Source organism: Diplodia seriata (assembly GCF_021436955.1).
Source record: "Diplodia seriata strain FDS-637 chromosome Unknown scaffold_9, whole genome shotgun sequence".
NCBI lineage: Eukaryota > Fungi > Ascomycota > Dothideomycetes > Botryosphaeriales > Botryosphaeriaceae > Diplodia > Diplodia seriata.
Genome location: NW_027117316.1, coordinates 1,651,423 through 1,671,638, shown reverse-complemented (window position 1 = coordinate 1,671,638; position 20,216 = coordinate 1,651,423). Strand labels below are relative to the sequence as shown.

General features: G+C 58.0%; 6 protein-coding genes across 6 annotated transcripts; 2 read left to right on the top strand and 4 right to left on the bottom strand.

Moving 5' to 3' along the window:
* Positions 1-721: 721 nt before the first annotated feature.
* On the top strand, positions 722-4,624 carry SLS55_008936 (uncharacterized protein; the record flags this gene model as incomplete). The annotated part of the gene is made up of 3 exons (XM_066780341.1): positions 722-771; positions 828-3,788; positions 3,847-4,624. 3 exons carry the CDS (start codon positions 722-724, stop codon positions 4,622-4,624), a joined length of 3,789 nt encoding a protein of 1,262 aa, XP_066629570.1.
* Positions 4,625-6,398: 1,774 nt separating this feature from the next.
* SLS55_008935 (uncharacterized protein) lies at positions 6,399-8,070 on the bottom strand (the record flags this gene model as incomplete). Its single annotated transcript, XM_066780340.1, has 2 exons — positions 6,399-7,967; positions 8,023-8,070. 2 exons carry the CDS (start codon positions 8,068-8,070, stop codon positions 6,399-6,401), a joined length of 1,617 nt encoding a protein of 538 aa, XP_066629569.1.
* A 509-nt stretch (positions 8,071-8,579) lies between these two features.
* SLS55_008934 (uncharacterized protein) lies at positions 8,580-10,385 on the top strand (the record flags this gene model as incomplete). The annotated part of the gene is made up of 1 exon (XM_066780339.1): positions 8,580-10,385. One exon carries the CDS (start codon positions 8,580-8,582, stop codon positions 10,383-10,385), a length of 1,806 nt encoding a protein of 601 aa, XP_066629568.1.
* Positions 10,386-10,745: 360 nt separating this feature from the next.
* On the bottom strand, positions 10,746-11,735 carry SLS55_008933 (uncharacterized protein; the record flags this gene model as incomplete). The annotated part of the gene is made up of 1 exon (XM_066780338.1): positions 10,746-11,735. The coding sequence occupies one exon, from the start codon at positions 11,733-11,735 to the stop codon at positions 10,746-10,748; it is 990 nt and encodes a 329-aa protein (XP_066629567.1).
* Positions 11,736-12,812: 1,077 nt separating this feature from the next.
* Positions 12,813-15,098, bottom strand: SLS55_008932 (uncharacterized protein; the record flags this gene model as incomplete). The annotated part of the gene is made up of 1 exon (XM_066780337.1): positions 12,813-15,098. One exon carries the CDS (start codon positions 15,096-15,098, stop codon positions 12,813-12,815), a length of 2,286 nt encoding a protein of 761 aa, XP_066629566.1.
* A 3,915-nt stretch (positions 15,099-19,013) lies between these two features.
* GPI18 (ER membrane glycoprotein subunit of the GPI transamidase complex-like protein) lies at positions 19,014-19,993 on the bottom strand (the record flags this gene model as incomplete). Its single annotated transcript, XM_066780336.1, has 2 exons — positions 19,014-19,606; positions 19,663-19,993. 2 exons carry the CDS (start codon positions 19,991-19,993, stop codon positions 19,014-19,016), a joined length of 924 nt encoding a protein of 307 aa, XP_066629565.1.
* Between the last annotated feature and the right edge of the window lie 223 nt (positions 19,994-20,216).

Genomic DNA, 20,216 nt, shown 5'->3' with positions numbered 1-20,216 from the left:
TCGGTGGTGGTCAGTAGGTCGTGCAAGTTGCGGCCATATCACAGCCGGTGATAAGGGCGACACGGACCCCAGACGCAGCCATGACTCGCAGGCGTTGCACCGCCAGCTGGTGGCACCGAACGTGGGGAGCATCCGACGCCGAACACAAGGATGCTCCCGTACGCATTTCCGGCGTGCTTGCCGCTGCCGCTGCGCGCTCCGCTGCTGCTGAGTCGCACGGCGAGCGCAGCAGTCGGCCCGCGCAGCCCACTGGCAGTGTGCAGCGACCCGTCACGAGAACCGCCACGGCCGCTGGCAGCTGGCTCCCGGCCGAAGGCGCAGGCTGCGGCGCGGGCGCTCTTCCGGGGGTCGAGTCGAGACCTTGCTAGCGATTCGGTTTAACGCTTGTTAGCACTTTTCGGCGGCGGCCCGCTGGCCGCTACGCTGACGTCGCCCGGGCTCGGCAATTGGACCCGCAAGCACGGTGGCCACCGATGCGAGAAATCTGCTGCGCGGAGGCTCGATCGGAAAGACCGCTTTGGGGCTGCGTCGTCGCCGGCCGGGGGCGCTCGCCGGCCCACTACTGGCAACGGCCTAACGCCCTGGACCACCCCCTCGGCGCTGGGCGCGCACACTGAAGACCAGGCCGCCTCCAGTCCGCCGCCCTCTGCGTTCTCTGCGCCACCCCGGATCCTCCCTCAGCCTCTCGAGACCCTCTTGATGCGCGTACGCTGCGAGCGCCATGTCGCCCGCCGTCTATCCGGAGGCGGCCAGAGAACGGGACCTGCACAGGTGGGTGGCGTCTGATCAACACCTGGTCCGGCCGATCAACTGATAACCCAATACAGGTACTACCAGCCATGGCTGGATGCCCAGAGCCTCGTCAATGTCAACAACCAGGGCGCCTCCCTCGCCCTGACCTACAAGGGCTTCCGCGCCCAGCCCTCGCGCGACAAGGCCCTCACGGCCTTTGCCCAGCTGGCCGCCCTGCGCCTCGGCGTGCGCCGTGCCATGGTCTCGCTCGTCGACGCACACCAGCAGTACATTCTCGCCGAAGCCACCAAGACCCTCTCGCTCATCGACGACCTCCGCCATGGCCCCGGCGACGGCATCTGGCTCGGCCAGACCGTTATAGCGCGACACGATGGGGTTGAAGAGAACCTGTTCGGCTCGAGGTACACTGCGACGGACGACGACGGCAGCACCTACACGGGCGAAGGGCTGGTCATTCCCGACCTGCGCCTCGACGACCGCTTCAAGGACCGCGACTATGTCAAGTCCGAGCCCGCCGTCCGTTTCTATGCCGGCGTCCCCATCAGAACCAGGGCCGGCCACCGCATTGGCGCCTATTCCGTGTCGGATAACAACCCTCGCCACGGGCTGACCGTTGACGAGTTCAAGTTCATGCAGGACGTGGCGGCAACCGTAATGGAACATCTGGAAATGGCAAAGGACAGGGATGACAGAAACAAGGGCGAGAGAATGGTGCGGGGATTGGCCGACTTCATCGAGGGTGTGACGATTGAGCCGGACGGACCCGTGCCAGCCCACCTCAGCCCGACCATTGCACCAAATTCGTCCGAAGACAAGTTCGGAGGCAGCTCCGTTATGCGCACCCCCTCGTTTCGCAGTCATTCGGCTACGCTGAAGAAGCAGACGGAGAACTCACGCATTCAGGACAAGGAATTCCCCAGGCCTACTCGCGGCCCATCGTTTTCCTCTTCAACCCTGCCCGTGAGCATTGCGAAACCCGAGAGAACCGAGCATGAAGATGACATTGGGCACGTTTTCCACCGAGCAGCGAGCATCATCCGCGCCTCAACAGGTGCGGATGGTGTTGTCTTCTTTGGTACTGTCTCGAGCGACATAAAGACCTCACCTAATGACCCCACTGGAAGCCTTGCCGATCCAAGTGATGATTCACAGACTTCCGACAGTGGGCCGCCTTCAAGCTCAGGCGATCAAAGGCTGCCTCGAAGGTCTAGGAAGTCTCCGGGATCTGTCTCAAGCGTATCCAAAGAGGCTGCTGCGGCTGCCATGGAGGGAGAACACAATGCCCGTTTGGACAAAATCTGCGAGGTGGTGGGACTGTCCACAGACCCCTACACTATGCGGGAAGAACCACTTAGTGAGAGAAGCTTCAATTTTTCAGAACGCAGTATGGAACGCTACATCAAGAGGTTTCCCCACGGCAAGTTTTTCAGCTTTACAGACCAAGGAGCGGGCATCTCGTCAGATGAAAAATCGGATCCTGAGCACCTAAAGGCAAGCCGTGGTACAAGTTCGACTGCGGAATACCCCAAAAAGACGAAGAAAAAGGACAAGCTGATCCCCACAGAGCTTCTGAAAGTCTTACCTGGCATCAGAAGCTTGATCTTCCTGCCCATGTGGGATCCAACCGTCGAACGATGGGTTGCCGGTGCTTTCATCTGGACATCAACCGCTGGCCGTTTGATGAGCCCAGACAATGAACTACCGTACCTGAAGGCATTCAGCAACAGCATCATGAGCGAGGTTGCAAGGGTAAATGCACAGAAGGCGGATAGAGCAAAGACGACCTTCATCGCATCCATCAGCCATGAGCTTCGTTCACCTCTTCATGGTATTCTGGGTAGTGTTGAGTTCCTGCACGAAACCGCAGGCACATCATACCAGGCATCGCTTTTCACATCAATCGAAATCTGCGGCAAGACTTTGCTGGACACCATCGACCACGTCCTCGACTACGCCAAAATCAACAAGCTAGGAAGAAGTCACAAGCGAAAGAAGCACGAGGCGCGCCTCAAGCAGGTTCCGAATGGAAACGACAACTCCGTCATGGGGGTTACCGCCGAGTTTGACCTGAGTGCACTTGTGGAGGAAGTGGTCGAGGCCGTTTGTGCTGGCGATGCGTTCAAAAAGGCCCATGCGGGAGCATTCCATGACGCCGGTCCCGCAATCAAAGCGCTTCGCTCGACGTCCGACGCATTTGTCAAAGAGTCCGTGGACGTTACGCCAAGCACCGAGGACCGAGAAGGTCGAGTCACTATACTTCTCAATGTGCACCCAACAGGGGGCTGGAACGTCAAAACACAGCCAGGAGCCTTGCGACGGATCGTCATGAACCTGTTGGGCAACGCCTTGAAATATACAACATCCGGACATGTCATTGTCAATTTACATGCATCAAGGAGCGCCGACCCTACGAGATTGGAGGCACACCTCCGCGTCATAGATACTGGAATCGGCATGTCTGTCGAGTATCAAAGGACGCGCTTGTTCTCGCCGTTTTCCCAAGAGGACCCGTTCGCTGTTGGGACGGGACTAGGTCTCAGTATTGTTCGCCAGATCATCGACTCGCTTGGCGGAACGATAGATATGAAAAGCACCAAGAACGTCGGCACTGAAGTGGATGTCTTCCTGACCTTGCCCCTGTCAGCACAACAAGCGAACGATCCGGAGAGCACTATCATGCCTGCTGCCATTTCGACAAGAGGTATGAGGGCCTGTTTGCTTATACCCGAGGCATCCAAGCACCAAGACTTCACCGGAGAAGACCACCGCCTTATCTCATCCTTCCGAGACACCTGCTACAATTGGTTTGAGATGGACTTTATTGAATCGACCACGGCGCAAAGCGTTGATGCGGACATCTTCTTTGTCACCGAGCCCTCGTTGGTCGACAAACTGTTCGAGTTCCACGCGAGCAAGAGTGGCACTGCACCTCTGGTGATAGTGTGCAGGAACCCGAGCGAGGAGATTGCACTGAAATCGAGAGAAGAACACCGTCTGCAGGCCCTCGGGCGGCATGTCACCGTAGTTTCACAGCCGTAAGTTCTGAGCCCCGGTTTAGGTGTTGTGACAGGACTTGTAGCTAACAGAAGCCAGATGTGGTCCACGCAAGCTAGCACGGATAATAACGAGTTGTCTCAAGCACCTTGAGGAATCGAGGAATAAACCGTCAGTAAACCGAGCAATCTCGGCGCCAGCGGTCCTCCGCGAGCACGAGTATGTCTATCATCCTGGCCAGGCACCTCCCGTGCCTCATCGGAACATGGTGATACGCAGTATGAGTGGAAGTGAGGAGGCGTCTGGTCTTGAGATCCCGGAAAGATCGCTTCTCAGAGATGCTATCACGGCGTCTGCTGCCAGTCCATCGACGGCCATCGCACCGACTCCGGCCGAGAATGCGCTCAACCGCGACCCCAGCTCTTTCGACAACCCCCATCTGCGGATTCTTGTCGTCGATGACAATCCGATAAATTTGCAACTCTTGGTCATGTTCATGAAGAAGCACAAGTTCGCCTATACTGAGGCTACAAACGGTCTCGAAGCCTTTGAACGTTACAAGGACGCCACCATGAAGGTGAAACCCAGCCAGCAGCACCCCTCGAGCATCCTTAAGAGCTTCGACTTCGTTCTTATGGATATCTCGATGCCTGTAATGGATGGCCTTGCCAGCACTCGAGAGATTCGGAGATACGAGCATGAAAACGGTGTCATGCCTGCCAAGATCGTGGCCTTGACTGGCTTGGCGTCCGCTCAAGCTCAGGAAGAGGCAATGGGTAGTGGGATCGACGACTACCTCCCGAAGCCGGTCAAGTTTGCCGAGCTCAAAAAATTGGTCGAGAAGAAGAGAGCAAAAATCCTTAGCGGCGAGAGATAAGAAGGCGCATATACTGTTTTGTCAGTAGGGTTTGGCGTTATGGACACATCAGTTTGGCTGCGTTCATTGTTTTGCCGTTGCCTTAAAAGTGCATTGTTCACCCGTTTCTTTTTCATGGTGTTCATATCATACCTTCACATCTTGACAGGAGGCGCGCTAGATGCCTCAGTCTCACAGGTTCGGGGCCGGTGGGGATATCAACGACCGATTCCTGCTCTACTCGTGTCTCGAACGCTGCAGGCTGTCTCCTTTGTCTCATTCTATCTTTACTTTCCTCGTGCTTTCGTTTCATCGGCATGGTTGCGTACATCTTTAGTTATGTGTCGTTGCGTTCCCATGACACTAGAGGCCTTGCACATTGGCCGTTCCGTTTCTTGACCATCTCCTTTGGTGAGAGCCGAGCCAATCTGGATCCATATCCTCACTCGTGGATTGGATGTCTGATTGCAGCTCGCCTGATGTCTTTCAATTTGCCTGCCGAGATTTCTTCCGTTGTCCTCTTGCTTATTTAATCTTTTTGGTAGTGTTTCCCGGCTTCTGTTTATTCTTACACTCCCGATTTGATGATGACATTGATGACGATGATGGGGAGTCCAGCATGCGGTGACGAAACCGACGATGACGATTACGAAGACGGTAGTATGGAGATCACACCAGAATGCATAGCGTAGATGAGAGACTGAGCGGGTTTAGCTCATCCAAAACACCATCTCATTCACACCTGCCCCCCCCCCGGCTTTGACTTTGCGGCAGATCGTGCATTCCTTCTCGGCGCCACTTCCGTCTTGATGAGACCCGGTCTATCCCTATTCTCCGCTCTGGACCAGGCGTGCTTTCGGGAATGACTCCGTATCAATTGGCGTGGCTGTAAACTGAAACAAGCACGACCGAGGACCCTTGGACTGTTCCTCTGGACTTTGGAATTGTGTCTCACAGGAGCTGTCTCCGAAGGCTGTGTGACGGTACGGGTATCCCGTGAGAGCTGTGTTTCCGGAAGCATGCTACACAAATGGCGTCGGGATGCTGCTAATCCGGGGTTTTCCTTTGCTCATGCACCGCATACGGATGCTCGAACAAAATTCATCAACACGAAACTGAATAGTGCAGAAGTGAGGGAAAAGTGGATACTAGGGAAAACCAAGAAGACTTCCTCCGGTGGTTGTTAGACAATTGACGTTGAACGCATCAATTCGTCGGTCTGCACGTTTCGATGCTCGCACAGTGAGTAAGCCGTAAGTCCCTTCGGGATCCATTTCTCCACGTACACTGTACATTATGGCTGCTGAACAGCAGATCAAACATGCCACCGAAGTAATTCTCTTAAATTACGCCCAAAAGAAACAAGCAGTCTTGTTGAGTGATAGTGCTGGATTGCGCTGGGGCGAGGAGAACGAGGGAAAGGGTCAAGTTCTAAGAAAAACCATAAAAGAGAAAAAATACTCATTCGTCATGGTATGTACAATAGCTGACACATTCGTCGTGTCCGATTCAACTTCTATCATCTCACACTACCTCGGGCTCAATCGAGACTCGAGCTCTTGTACGGGTCAGAAATCCCAAGAGCCGTCAGGCAGCATCACTTGACATTCTCAAGTACTTTCGAAGTCATTTACTGCTTAGAGTCTTAACTACCGAGAGGAGACACAATCTAGCTATAAACTCTCGCAACCCTTAACGCACGAAGATTTATCTTTCAGTGAGCTCTCCATCTCTCTCTTCTCCCATGTTGGGGAATCAGTTCCTCGCTTCATCCAATCAATTTACCTAGGTTCCCTTAATCCAACGCCGGCGCCGTCCTGCCCCCCTCCATTGCCACCCTGACCTTCCCGCCAGGCCTGAACTCGTTGACCCACGCATCCCTCGGCTTGCTCAGGGTGCTCTTGCCCCGCTTCAAAAACTCACCGAACCCCTTTTCGCCCACGATGCCGCCGCCGTCGCGGTCCCAGACGACCTTGCCGCGCAGGATGGTGTAGCGCGGCCAGTTGGAGAAGCGCATGCCCTCGAACGGGGTGTAGTCGATGTCGTGGTGCAGCATCGCGTTCGTCAGATTGAACGGCTCCATGGCAGCACCAGCACCCGCACCAGCAGCAGCACCCGCACCGCCCATGGCCGAACCGCTGGGCACCTGCTCGGGCGTCGGATACCACACGACCAGGTCGGCGTCGAAGCCGGGGGCGATGGCGCCCTTGCGGTCGCCCATTCCGTACAGCTTGGCCGGGTTCGCGGCCGTCAGCTCGACGAACTTTGCGGGCGAGACGCGGCCGGTCAGCACGCCGCCCTCGAACAGGGCGGGCAGGCGGGTCTCGAGGCCGGGCAGGCCGTTGGGGACCTTGTCGTAGTGCATGGAGCCGTCGGCGGGCGAGAGGCCGAGCTTCTTGCCGCACGGGTGGTCGTATTTCGACGGCGCGTGGTCCGACGAGAAGGTGGTGAAGGTGCCGTTGACCAGCCCCGCCCACATGGCATCCAGGTCCATGCGGTCGGCGCGCAGCGGCGGGCTGCAGATGTGCTTAGCGCCCGAGAAGGGGTCGCTCTCGTCGTGCGACTTGAGCGCGTCCGACGTGAGGTAGAGGTAGTGCGGGCACGTCTCGGCGTGGACGGGCAGCAGGCGCGTCTGGGCGGCGCGGACGTGGGAGGCGGCGGTGCGGCTTGACATGTGCACGATCAAGATGGGGATGTCGATGAGCTCCGACAGGGCGATGATGCGGTAGGTGGCCTCGTCCTCGGCAATGGATGGCCGGCTGACGGCATGGTAGTAAGGGGCCGTGAGACTCTGCTCGGCCAGGCGGTCGGTGATCCACGAGATCATGTCGCTGTTCTCGGCATGCACCATGGTGGTCATGCCCAGGGCGCGCGTGCTCATCATGATGTCGAGGATCTCGCGGTCACGGAGCTTCAGGGGCTCGTAGGTCATGTAGATCTTGACGGAGCTGATGCCGTCCTTGACCAAGACGGGCAACTCCTCGTCCACGATCTTCTTGGTGGGGTTGGTGAGGATGAGGTGGAAGCCATAGTCGCAATACGACTGGTCGCGAGCCCTGTTGTGGTACTCGTCCACGGTGGGGTAAAGGGACTCATCCTGGCGGTTCTGCGAGGCAAAGGCCAGGACGGTAGTGGTGCCGCCGGCAATGGCCGAACGGGAGCCGGTCTCGAAGTTGTCCCCGGTGGGCGAATTGTCCTGGTGGAGATGGACGTGTGAGTCGACGCCTCCAGGGGTCACGAAGGCGCCCTGAGCATCGATGACGGAGGCGGCGGAGAACAGAGAGGCCAGGTTCTGGCCGAGCAGCAGGATCTTGCCATCGCGGATGGCTATGTCCTGCTTCGGGAGCACATCTGAAGCAGTGACCTGGCAGACGAGTCAGGACTCGATTCGGGAAGACCTTGAGGCTCGGAGTACGCACCACGGTGGCATTTTGCACGATGAGGTCGACGTCAACCTTTGCAATCATCTTCAGCTGGAAGGCGGAGACTTGGGCCGCGTGTTGCGGGAGGATCAGGGAGCAGGCTCATGATAGTATAGGCAATGCCAGCACAACGCGGGCAAGTCATGGTGTTTGTCGTGGACAGGGTGAGTGGTTGCAGACGCGTTGCGATAAGAGATAGGCCATGCTATCGCTCGGCCACAACCGTCCTCGCCCGAACACTCCCCCGGCTTCACCACCCGCACCCCTCCCTCACGTCTTATCGGCTATCATGAACCGTGCCCCTGGGTCCATCGCGACACTGCCCGGGGCTAAGGCCCTGCGATCGACGCCGCCCGCCGCGGGGATGCCGCCCGCCGGCGATAGCTCGACCACCTACCCATGCCGGTGCCTATCGTGAGCCACCCGCTCGCCGCCGTGTCAAACCCTGCCGTCAATTGCTGAGAGAATCACATCAGCACCCGCCGGCTATAATTCTTGGGGCTCTCTGCCCTCTGCTGTCGATTTCACGCGCAACTGACCGCACCGCCACCACCATGCCTCGCGTCATCCGTCTCGCCGCGGCCCAGATGGGCGCAACCAACTACGGCGACCCGCGCCACAAGACGCTGGACCGCATGCTCGCGCTGCTGGACTCGGCGGCCGCCAAGGGCGCCCAGTCCGTCCTCTTCCCGGAGACGGCCTTCACCACCTTCTTCCCGCGCCACCTGATCACCGACCCGGCCGAGCTGGACTCCTTCTTCGAGCACGGCGACGTCACCACCCAGCCGCAGACGCGCCCGCTGTTCGACCGCGCCCGCGAGCTGGCCGTCGACGTCGCCGTAGGCTTCGCCGAGAAGACGGACGAGGGCGAGACGTTCAACGCGTGCATCTACTACCACGCCCGCACCGGCTCGGTGCTGTCCAAGTACCGCAAGATCCACCTGCCCGGTGACTTCGAGCCCTTCGCCGACCCGGACGCGACCAACCAGCTGGAGAAGCGCTACTTCCTGCCGGGCGACCTGGGCTTCAACGCCTTCCGCGTGCCGGGGCTGGGCATCGACGGCGACGGCGACCCCATCTTCGGCATGATGATCTGCAACGACCGGCGCTGGGCCGAGAGCTGGCGGGTGCTGGGGCTGCAGGGCGTCGAGGTCGTCTACTGCGGCTACAACACGGCCGGCTTCGCGCCGCACCTGTGGGGGTCGGACAAGAGCATGAGCCCCGACGCCGCGCGCGCGAAAGCCCTCTTCCACCACAAGCTCGTCATGCAGGCCCACAGCTACACCAACGCCTGCTTCTCCGTCAGCGCCGCCCGCTGCGGCCTCGACGACGGCCGCTACGACCTCATCGGCGGCAGCTGCATCACCGGCCCCGAGGGCGAGCTGCTGGCCGAGGCCGCCACCCCCGACCAGGACGAGCTCGTCGTCGCCGACTGCGACCTCGACGCCTGCCGCCCGGGCAAGGAGCGCACCTTCGACTTCGCCCGCCACCGCCGCGTCGAGCACTACGCCCGCATCACCGACCAGACCGGCGTCGTCGAGCCGCCCAAGCTCGGAGCCGCCCAGCCAACCGACGTAGTGACGACAAACGGCACATCATCACCATCCAGCAGCAAGAAGATCCGCATCCTCCTCGTCAACCCCAACGGCACCAGGTCCATGACCGACGCCTGCGTGTCCATGTGCCAATCGCAACTGCCCCCGGACGTCACCGTCACGGGCTTCACGGCGCCGCACCCGGCGCCCTCGGCCGTCGAGGGCAACGTCGACAACGTCCTGTCGGCCGCGGCCGCCTTCCGCGCCGCGCTGCCGCTCGCCCACACGCACGACGCGGTCCTGGTGGCGTGCTACTCGGACCACGCCCTCATCCGCATGCTGCGCGAGGAGCTGCCACATCAGCCCGTTGTCGGCATCATGGAGGCGTCGCTGTACTTCGCCGCGCGCGCCCTCGGCCAGCGCTTCGGCATCGTCGCCGTCAGCGGCCGGTCGCGCGTCATGCACGAGGACGCCGTGCGCCACTACGGCCTCGACGGCTTCTGCGCCGGCGTCGCCAGCTGCGGCCTCGGCGTGCTGGACCTGCACGAGAAGAGCCAGGAGGAGGTGGTGGGCCGCATGTGCGAGGTCGCGCGCGAGCTGGTGGCCAAGGGCGCCGACGTGCTGGCGCTGGGGTGTGCGGGCATGACGCCGTTGAAGGCGGCCGTCGAGGAGGCCGTCGGCGAGGACGTGCAGGTCGTCGATGGCGTGTTGGCGGGCGTGCAGCAGTTGGCTGGGCTGGTGCGCATGGGTGGGCGGACGGCGAAGGTGGGCATGTATCGCAGTTCGGCCGCCGGGCGGAAGGCAAGAGGACAGGACTGGATATGAGGGCTGAGAGTGTAGGTTGCCCGGGTTTTGGTGCAGTTGGCCGAGAATCGACGAGGAGAGGGCGTATAAGTCTGTGGCCAGTTAGGCGCAAGAAGCTAGATGGGGGAAGCATTTCGGAAAGGATGCCGACTACTTTGACCAAGAAGAAAAACCATTATTGATTTAGCGAGTAATCAGCGCTTTCGAAGCCGAAAACGATTGAAGTCACAAGTACAATGGGCCTTATCACAACGTATATAAGCTCTTTACATTATAGAAGGCGCCTCTGCTCTCGAATTAAGGATTAGTTCCATAGCAGATTGTTGGGGTATATATCATATCCGATCCAGATACAACGTGAAAACAGAACCAGGGTAATAATCACTGAAGAGACATGAAAACGACACTGAGAAGGAGACCAGTGCACAGCCATCTGCCATAAGCACCCTTGAAGTGAGTGCTGCTGGCGCCAGACGTCGACGAAGACTCGGCCGCGCTCGCACTCGAGGAAGCAGTCGAGCCTCCCGAACTCGCGGCGTCGGATGTGGCCGAAGCAGATGTCGCAGCCGGGCTAGTCGAGGAGGCAGCGCCAGTCGAGGACCTCGTCCCGGAGACCTCGCTCACGGACACGAAGGTTCCGGTGGCCAGGCTCGCGTCCGATGACGACGCGGCAGTCCCGTTGGCGGCAGTGGTGGTGGTCGTCGTCGACAGCACGGGCAGGCCGACACTGGCCGTGTCGGTCGCGGCGACCGATAGCAGGCTGCTCCAGATCGAGGAATCGTATGTGGCGGTGATGGTGGTCGACGAGTCGGTCAGCAGGATGGGGGTGACCGTCTCAGTTGCCGCAGCCGAGATCAGGCTGCTCCAGAACGACGGGTTGTATGTGGTGGTCGAGGTCGACGATTCCTGCTGCGGGTTCCGCTTCTTGTGCTTGTTGCTGCTGTCATCTTTCTCGGTGAAGCGATGCTCCCAGTCCAGGTCTCCGACGAAGCCTTCGCCGTCCCAGCATTCGAGTTGCACGTCCTTGTCTTCCTCGGGCCCGCCAAACACGCACGTATGGAATTCGCTCGAGCGGTAGTCACTGAAGAGTAGACGGTGGGGCTTGACACTGCAGTAAGCGGCGCAGGAAGAAGGACCTTCGGAGGTGAGATGGACGGTGGTGAAGCTGGCGACCGGGCTGTCGCAGCATTCTGCAAAGTTTGGTGCCGCATGGGTTCCGTAAGGGGTGGTGATGCAAGTAAAGGAGTTGGGGTCGAAGCTGGTGGGAGGGTAGGGCAAAGGCTCGTGGACAGTTGGGTTTGTACCACAGTCGGGCGGGGGTGGAGCGGCCCATTGGTGTGGTTGTGATAGCTTGGCTGGGTATTGATCCATGATTTCAACTTGTTCGATTTCTCTGAGCCCGGGAGCGATGGAACTTCTTGGTGCCTTTATGTAAAGCGCCGGTGGGGAGACGCGGAGCAGCTCAGTGAGGCTGGGGCAGGCAGCTACTATAACGACTGGGTCTAGGCCGAAACAGGAAGGTCACAAGTGACGTCACGCCGCGAATACGAGCACGTTACACCTGCGAATCAACAACACCAATCGTTACGCCAAGAGAATCTCACCCGCTGCGATCATGCCATCCAGCACTCATCTTGCAACTTGTTCTGCGGATCTCTCCCTGGCCACGCAAGCACGCAGACTGACGACAAATGTCGCAACTCGCGCGTCCAACAAAAACGCGAGGCTTGGACCGCGGTTGTCAAAACATCAAGATTCAAGTGAGCCAAGTCGACACATACTCTCGTTGATCAGGGTAGGAACACTGTCCTCCGAGGTTGTGGGTCGATGACTACGCAGTCGTCAACCAATCTTTCAAATGCAGATATGAGAGAATCGTTTGTTTTTCTTTTCTTTCTTTTTGCAGAGTACATCATTTGCGACTCCCTATTCGTCATGATATTTCAGACTGAGAGGGAAACGAGATGAGGAACTACTAGTTGCTTGTCGACTGTAGCCAGTACATGCATTTCCAAAACCTATCACGTCGCATCATTGCAAAATAACTGACAAGGTACATGTTGCCTCCGGTCGCTAGTAACACAGGATACTGGCCTCTGACCTGAAGCCCCTACCATATGGAACGCAGAATGGACCACAGCCTCTCAATCAGTGACGTTATCGACCTTATCGGGGTGGTTGTCGCTTCGTCAGCGCGGTAATGACCATCAAAATTGATACTCAACGATGATTCCCTGTCCTTCTTCTACACCACTCCACCATGCCCACCTGAACGCCGAGGAATGCTCCGCACCCACGCCATATCAAGCAAGCCAATGCAAAGCTAAAGAAAAATTCAAAAGGGGGTATAAAGCTGCCGTCCATATCCCATACCGACCGACCGCCCAAGTCCGTCCGTCCGAATCGAGTCTCGTCACAACGTAATGCGCAACATCCTCCTCCTCCTCCTCACTTCCTCCCCTTCCCCTTCTTCCGCTTCCCCTTCTCCTTCTCCTCCGGCGCGGCACCAACCTCGACCCTTCCCTCCCTAACCTCATCCTCATTCAACCCGCCTTCACCGCCTTCTCCGCTACCACCCAACTCCCTAAGCTTCTCCTGTCCGGAGATGAAGAAGCTCAAATCCCGGTTCTGCTCTTCCAGCTCCCTCTTCTCCGCCTCGAGAACCCGGTTCTTCTCTTCCACCTCCTCCACCCTCGCATCGAGATGCTTGATCCGTTCCATCAGCGCGCCGCTCACGCTCTTCTCCTCGCGGAGCTGCTTTGTCATCGACCGCGCGAGCTCGTCAGACCTGGTCGCGCGGGTCGTCAGGCGCTGGACGTCCTTCTCCAACGAGACCACCGAGGCCCTCGCGTCTACGTGCTGTGCTTGCACTTCGCGGAGCTGCTGTGCGATGGCCGAGGCTGACTGTGCGGCTTCCTCGGCGGCGGCCGACGCCTTGGCCGCCTTGTCGACGGCGCGCTCCACCTGCTCCTCGAAGTACAGCCGCTGGCTGTCGAGCTGGCTGGTCAGCAGGAACGCGTACTCCATGCCCATGTTGTCCAGCTTCTCGCGCGGCACCGTGTCGGCGCCCATGCCCGTCATGCTGTTGTTGGGATGTTGTGAGTTGTTGGCATGATTGTGTGCCGCGGGCAGGTCGACCAGCTTGCCGTCCGCCTTGTTCTGGATGAGCCGGTGCACGTAACCATCGCCTGCGTAGTCCCACACGTGCTGCGTTGCGATGTCCATGGCGTAGCTGTGGCTCGTCGCCTCGTAGTGCTGGAAGGCGTGGGCCGAGTCGTACCGGCCGCACCCGATGTTGCCGCAGATCAGGCATATCCAGAGATTCGACGACGTGCCGCACACCGAACACTCGTTTTCCGGTCCCTCGCCGTCGGATGCGTAGCCGCGAGCGATCAGCGAGTCGTTCTGTGTGTATCGGCAAACAGGGCATCCGCTCCCGCGCCATTTTTCCAGACAGGCGCAGTGGAAGACGTGCTGACAAAGGATCGTCAGGAGTCCAGTGGTCTCATCCATGCGTTCTAAGCACACAGGGCATGTGGGTAGCTCCACCAATGATGAGGTAGGTGGCGGGAGGGGCTTTGTGCTCAATGATGCTAACGAGCCGGAGTCAGCAGCAGATGAAGCACCCGCGGGTAGTGGTGCCGATGGCGTCGGTCTAGCGGAAGGGGTGAAGGGGTCATTGTTCATGTTAGGGAAGCTGGAGGGATCGCTGTCTCCGCCAGAGGTTTGGAATTCGATTGATTTGACAAAGACGACGTGACAGTTTTCAGGCTGCAAGTTGGTTGTTAATTGAAACGGTACCAAGCCAGCGCTGTGCGTAGTCAAACGTACCTCCATGCTATTGAACAACTTCCCGTTCCACTCCTTCCGCCATTGCCTAGCCTTCTGAGCCTCCCTGAACTTCATGAGGACCATGTACTTGTTGGCGCGACCCGTTCTGATCAGCCTGAAGTGGCTGACGTCTTCTCTCGTCTGCTCTCCGACATAGCCCAGAAAATCGGACGGCGTCATGTACGACGGTACTGCCAAAATGCACAGTGTAGTGCAATCTTCCTCATTGAAGCTTTGCTTCTCGCCATCGTTGCCTACCCCGCCGCCGTCCGAGCCGGCGCTCGAAGCCGTGTCGTCGTATAGACCGGGCGTCTCCTGGGCATCGCGGTACAGATGCACCACGCCCCACCCCACCTCGGTGTTCCTCGGGTCCGCGGGTATGAACTTGCCCTTGGTCGCCAGGCCCGAGCCCGCGGCGCGCGCAGTGTTGCCCACGGACTTGCCGCGGGCGCCGTCTTGGTCCGAGGCCCGGGCTTCCTCCATGTCGATACTCTGGACCGACACGCGGTCGAAGCGCCAGTCCTTCGTCGCCGTCGCCGCCACCGCGGTGCCCGTGGGCTTCTTCGGGGTCAGCGACTTGAGCGCTTCGCTGGCGGGGGCGGCGGCGCTGCTGCTACTGTCGAGGTGGCTGTTCCTGCGCTCGCTGTACGACGGCCTCTGCGTGACGGCGGGGCGGTTGCTGGAGAGGTCGACGCTGTAGGCGGTCTTGCTGCGGCGTGGGTTCTTACGCGAGCGCGGCGGTGAAGCCCAGGAGGAGATGCGATGCACGGGAAGGTCGCTTTGGAATATATCGGTGCCCGGCGGCGGGACAAAAGGCGGCTCGACGTCTGCAACGGCGGGGTGAGACTTTGGCGGGTGCGGGTACAGTTCAAAGGCCAGGTGGTAGAAGTAGGAGGGCGGCATGAGGCCGGGTGGGTGGTAATCTATGTACGGTCGAGCATTATCGGGCAGGCAAGCTCGCGGCAGGGTTGGAGAAGTTTTGTGGAGAGGGCGAGTTGTTGCTTCTGCGTTTGTTCTGGAAGGCGCTTCTCGGAGCTTCGACCAATTGCGTGTGCCAAGACTACACCATTCCTTATTTTTCCCACTTCACAAGGCAAGACTGTATTAAATTGCAGATTATGAAGCTATGGAACAGTATGTCTGGAACGAGGAAAGGCCCTCGTCATAGGTGTTCAATCCATAAAGTCGCCACCAACTGTCGGCTCCTTGCCCGCCAGCCTGGACATGAAAATCCTCCTTGGCGACCCGCTGGAATTGTCGCACGTGTCGCTCTTGATGCAGACGTTTCGGTCGCAGCACGTGTCCACTGCGCAGACCTCGCCTTTATCACAGTCCGCGTTGTTGGCGCACCCGCGCAGACCGCCACATGCAATATTGCCATCGAGGCAGAAGCCGGTCCCGTCGACCGCACTGCCGCATATACACGTGCTATCGTCGTTGCACGATCCGAACTTGCCGCACGAGGATCCCGCGCAACTGGCAGTGCTGCACGCCCCGTTCTGGCACATCCCACTGGGACACTGCGACCAAGTCAGTGGCTTCAGCGAGCAATCGAAGAACAAGCACATACCTTGTGTCCGCACTTTCCACAGTTGGCCGCATCTGTCATCAGGTCCACGCACGTGCTTCCGGCTCCGGGACAAAAGTCTGCTGTGGGCGGCGCGCAGCTTTGCTGCGCCGGACTCGACGTGGGACAGACGGTGCTGCTGCCGTCAAGGCTACAGGTTACCGTAGCAGTGGTAGAGGTAGCATTCAACGTAGATGTCATCGTTGGTCGTCGTGATGAGGTCGACGTGTCCGAGTCACCCCATGAAAGCGTCATTAACGTGAAGTCGGTCGAGGATGCAGCCCTCGGACTGGACGTGTTGGAAATACTAGTGCCAGTGACAGTAGCATGTTGACTAGTCATGTTTTTCGTCCATGAGGCAGAAACAGTAGAGGAGCTGGGCCAGATCAAAGAAATGGTGAATTTGGAAGTCGATGTCGCAGAAGATCGAATGCGGGAAGTGCTACTGTTCCTGTGCAGCGGGAAAGCCGAGTTTTCCACCAACTCTGTCACAGTGACTGTCTTTGTGGTCCTCTGTTTTAGTCGTTAGCCCAGCGTGTTGCATCTCGGACTAGAAGTGTCGGTTTACCCTCGCTTTCCTAGTGGTTGTAGCCGGCGGGAAACCTGCACAAGAGCATACTTCGGCATATCTGTACTCCGCATCGATGAGATACATTATTTCTTACCATGACCATGAACTCGCACCTTTCTAAGTCGCATGGCCATGCGTACCAAGGCACAGACTTTCCAGAAGGTTCAGCCTGTCTATTTTGGAGGGCGATGCTGGCATTTGGCGACGAAGTGATGGTCGTTGTCAAGGTCGACGTCCTGGTCCTCCGGAATTCAGTAAGAGTGTCGGTCATGAACCTGGAGCAATCCGAAGGTCGCACATCCGAGACGAGGGAGTAGGCGCTGGTCCCGGTGACAGCCTGACCGCAATTGTCGATGTCATTGCAGCGAGCGCTCCTTACTTGCCTCTCGTGAAGTGCGCCAAAAGCGAAATGAGCGAGCCAGAGCAAACGAGGCACTGAGGCTATCATAATTAAAGACGCGAATGAATGAGGGTGAAGGGAAAGACTGTCGCCGGACTCACAAGGCGCAATCCCAAGTCGGTGATGGCAGGACTTTATATCCCCGGAGAGACCATGGAGCAGACCTTACAGACCAACAACCTTGCGCAAATAACTCCAGTTACAGACAACCGTGTTGCTGGGCGTCTCTTGCACTGGTTTGGAAGGTGAAGACTAACGCTTCTAGAGGGGAGCACCAAAACGTACCTTGCAGGGGTCATCTCCGCAACATTAAGAAGGGATGTGGAGCACAGGACGTCCAGGACGTTAGCGGAACGATTTGCCGTCGCCAAAGACTCAGTGTGTCCTGAAGGAGTCCTTCCCTGTACGCACACAGAAAGAACACCCCGGAGGCGGCACCACACTAACTCCAATTGGGAGCGCGCGCAATGGAACCTTGAAGATCCAATTGAGATGCCCTCTTACTCCAATAAAGTTTCAACGCCCTGTCTTACTTCGCGGTGAGGTGTTGGTTGAACGCACAACACGATGAAAACGTGTGGTTACCTTTGTAGGGTGATGCTTCTTCATGGGAGGGAGAGCTCTTTTCAAAAATTCCAAGCCCTCGGTTTCTCCTCCTTGCCGAAGACGGCTTGAAAATGCCGTTGCCAGCAGGATCTTTCTGCCCCGTGGTTTTTGGAAATTGCTAGCACAGAATCTGAAACGGGGCACACTGGACGTTCAATGGTGCAACATGAGCTATGTGTAACTCGCCACCGCAACAAATCTGTAGTGAAACTGTAAGGATGTTAGCTAGTCGAGTCAATAATGTTCGAGGTTCACGATACGCGTTTTGATAGCAAACGTGAACGCATAGGGGATACAAGCTGGGGATCAAGGGTCGCAGGTAGTCGGGGGGAATCCGATAACATTGGTAAGTAGGGGCTCGAAAGGTTGAGACGAGGCTTTGCATGCGTGCCTTGCAGCTTCATGCAGGTGCCGTGTAGACGGTAACACATTCGATTCGCTTATCTTGGATGACCTGAGCTTTGATTGTTCGACAGCGGAGAACACTTTCAAGGCGCACATTCGCCGAAAGTGCTGCAACGCTCACAGGGCTCGCAATAATTGATGGCTGCAATTCTCTGCTTATCGCCAAACCAGTGGACAGTTCCCCGTGGAGTTGTGGTGTCACTCGTAACGGACGAAGATCCCTCTTGAATCGTGCTGCCAAGCGAAATTGCGCCTGTCGCCGGATCTTAACGGAAAGACGTCGGATGCTCCGGAATCCGAAGCGGAATCGGTGCTGTGGATATGCCCGAATGCTGAGCAGTGTAGTTCATTTGGCCAGGGATCACCTGGACCTCTGGGGACATCTCGCCGATAGAAGACTCCACAAATGACGTCTCGCCGCACTGGAAGACAAAAGGAAGTGATGAGGACCGCTAACCACGTAACAATGGTGCAGTACATCTGTGAAACAGAAGTTGAGCTCAATTATTTTGCAGCCCGCTGTCGCATTCTGCTGGCCGCGAAGATGAGCACGGATGCAGTACTTAGCGGTTGGAGAATATATACGAGTTGTGTCTATTATGGGAGGCGAACAAGCGAGGGTAACGGGATGTAGCCTTGAAAGACAGATAATACGTACGGTGGATCCAGCTCACGCAGGAGGCAAGAAGCTTGCGAATAGAGCTCCTTGCACGATTGCGTAGATTACCATGAGCCGAACAACAAAATTGCACGTATCTTTAGATGCAAAAGCGATATTGAGCGGATCACTCACATGCTCCATACCAGAAGCAACCGCAAGATACCAAATAGGATACCCTGAGGATATGCGGTTCACAATCTGGACGTGGAAATTTGTCGTGGCCAACAACGCAAGGGCGAGCTGAGGGATGCTGAAGGCTACGAGAAGGTGAGGGGTTTCAGTTCGTAGGGAGAGTTGCTCGGTCGAGAGCTTCTCGGCCGTTCCGGAGCGAGCGGAGAACCTGCTTGAAAATCAATATCGATCTCAAATGAATGGCCAAAGCTATGACGTTGACGTACCGACGAATGACTCGCAGAGCAGAGCCGACCAGGACCCATACAGTAGGCGCAGCTAATAGAAATAGCGGAATATTGGACAGTGTCCAATAACGTAAGAAGCCCACGTTCCTTTATAGTGTTAGGAAAGGATGTTTATAAGGAAACCGACCTACCAATAATGATCTTGTACCCAGGTATAAATGCTAGGAGGTATTTTCGTGCACCACGGCCTCACTTGGTCCTGGTCTGCGTGAGCTGAAAGTTGCTGAGCCAGACCTGCGGCATGCTCACCAAGGTGCAATATTGCTGGTAGGCTACCCACTGAGGGATCAACGAGCCCCCAGCAACCATACAGCCAGCCAGAACGGGGCCGACGAGCCGCATGAGTGTGGCTATCATCTCGGAGCTTGGGCCAAGAAAACCAGGCAAAGCCCGCAGAACATCGTAGAGTAGAATGAGGCCACTGAGTAAACCATTGCTGCGCACCATTGTGGCAAGGCCAAAACACAGTCCTGAGACAAGCATGCAGAGGAGATGAGCAGCCTGTCCATTGGGCTGCACGCGGGCATAGGCGTAGCACAGCATTCCTAAGAAATTCAGCAGCGAAAACAAAGCTTCTCCGTATGGCGCGGCGAGAAACAGGCCGGCGGGAGAAAGCACGTGCAGTACGGCAGTCAGGAAAGCGGTCTTGCGCAGGGCTGGCCCCGGCAACATTAGCGTAGCCAGCTGGTATAGCACCAAGGCCGAGAGCAGGTGTGAGATATTAGAAATCACAACGCCAGACCAGGCAAGCGCGGCAAAGGGGTCGCTCGCAAGAGGCAGGACTGGCAGCCAGTCAGCAGCCTGCTTGACGGAACGGGCAAAGAGCGGGCAGGTATACTTTTGGCGGCATTGGCCATAAGATGGCTGAACGCCCAGCTGAAGGCCCATTCCTGCTCGTGCTGGTAGCCACGTTCGGCGGCAGCGGTGAAATAAATGGCATCCCAGCGGACAAGCTTGCTGACGAGGCGCTGGCCTAGCGTGGCGGCCCAGGGTGCTGCAGCGGCCCCCAGCGTGGAGGCAGCAGCATCGTGACCCAGCAGGAGTGTTGTCGACGTGTCATAGCCGGGGCCGGGGCTGGCGAAGGCAATAAGCAGCAGGAGCGTTTTCCAGGCCGCGAACACGATTACGAGAGCGCTGTACGGCCGGTGCAGGACGTCCAGACGAGGCATTTGCGGTGGGCCGGGAGGAGGTGGCACTGATGAGCGGCGAGGGCTCGCTTGGTCCGTCACGCGGGCGGGCGTCATAGGGGAGCTTGGAGCTTGGGAGCTTTGGAGGAGCGGGACGGCGCGGGACCGACCAACGTCAAACAACTGGAAGAGGGCGCTCGCCCATCGCGGCTTGGCGGACCCGAGCCGGCGGTTTCGGGGTTTCGGTGCCGTTGGGAAGGGGTGT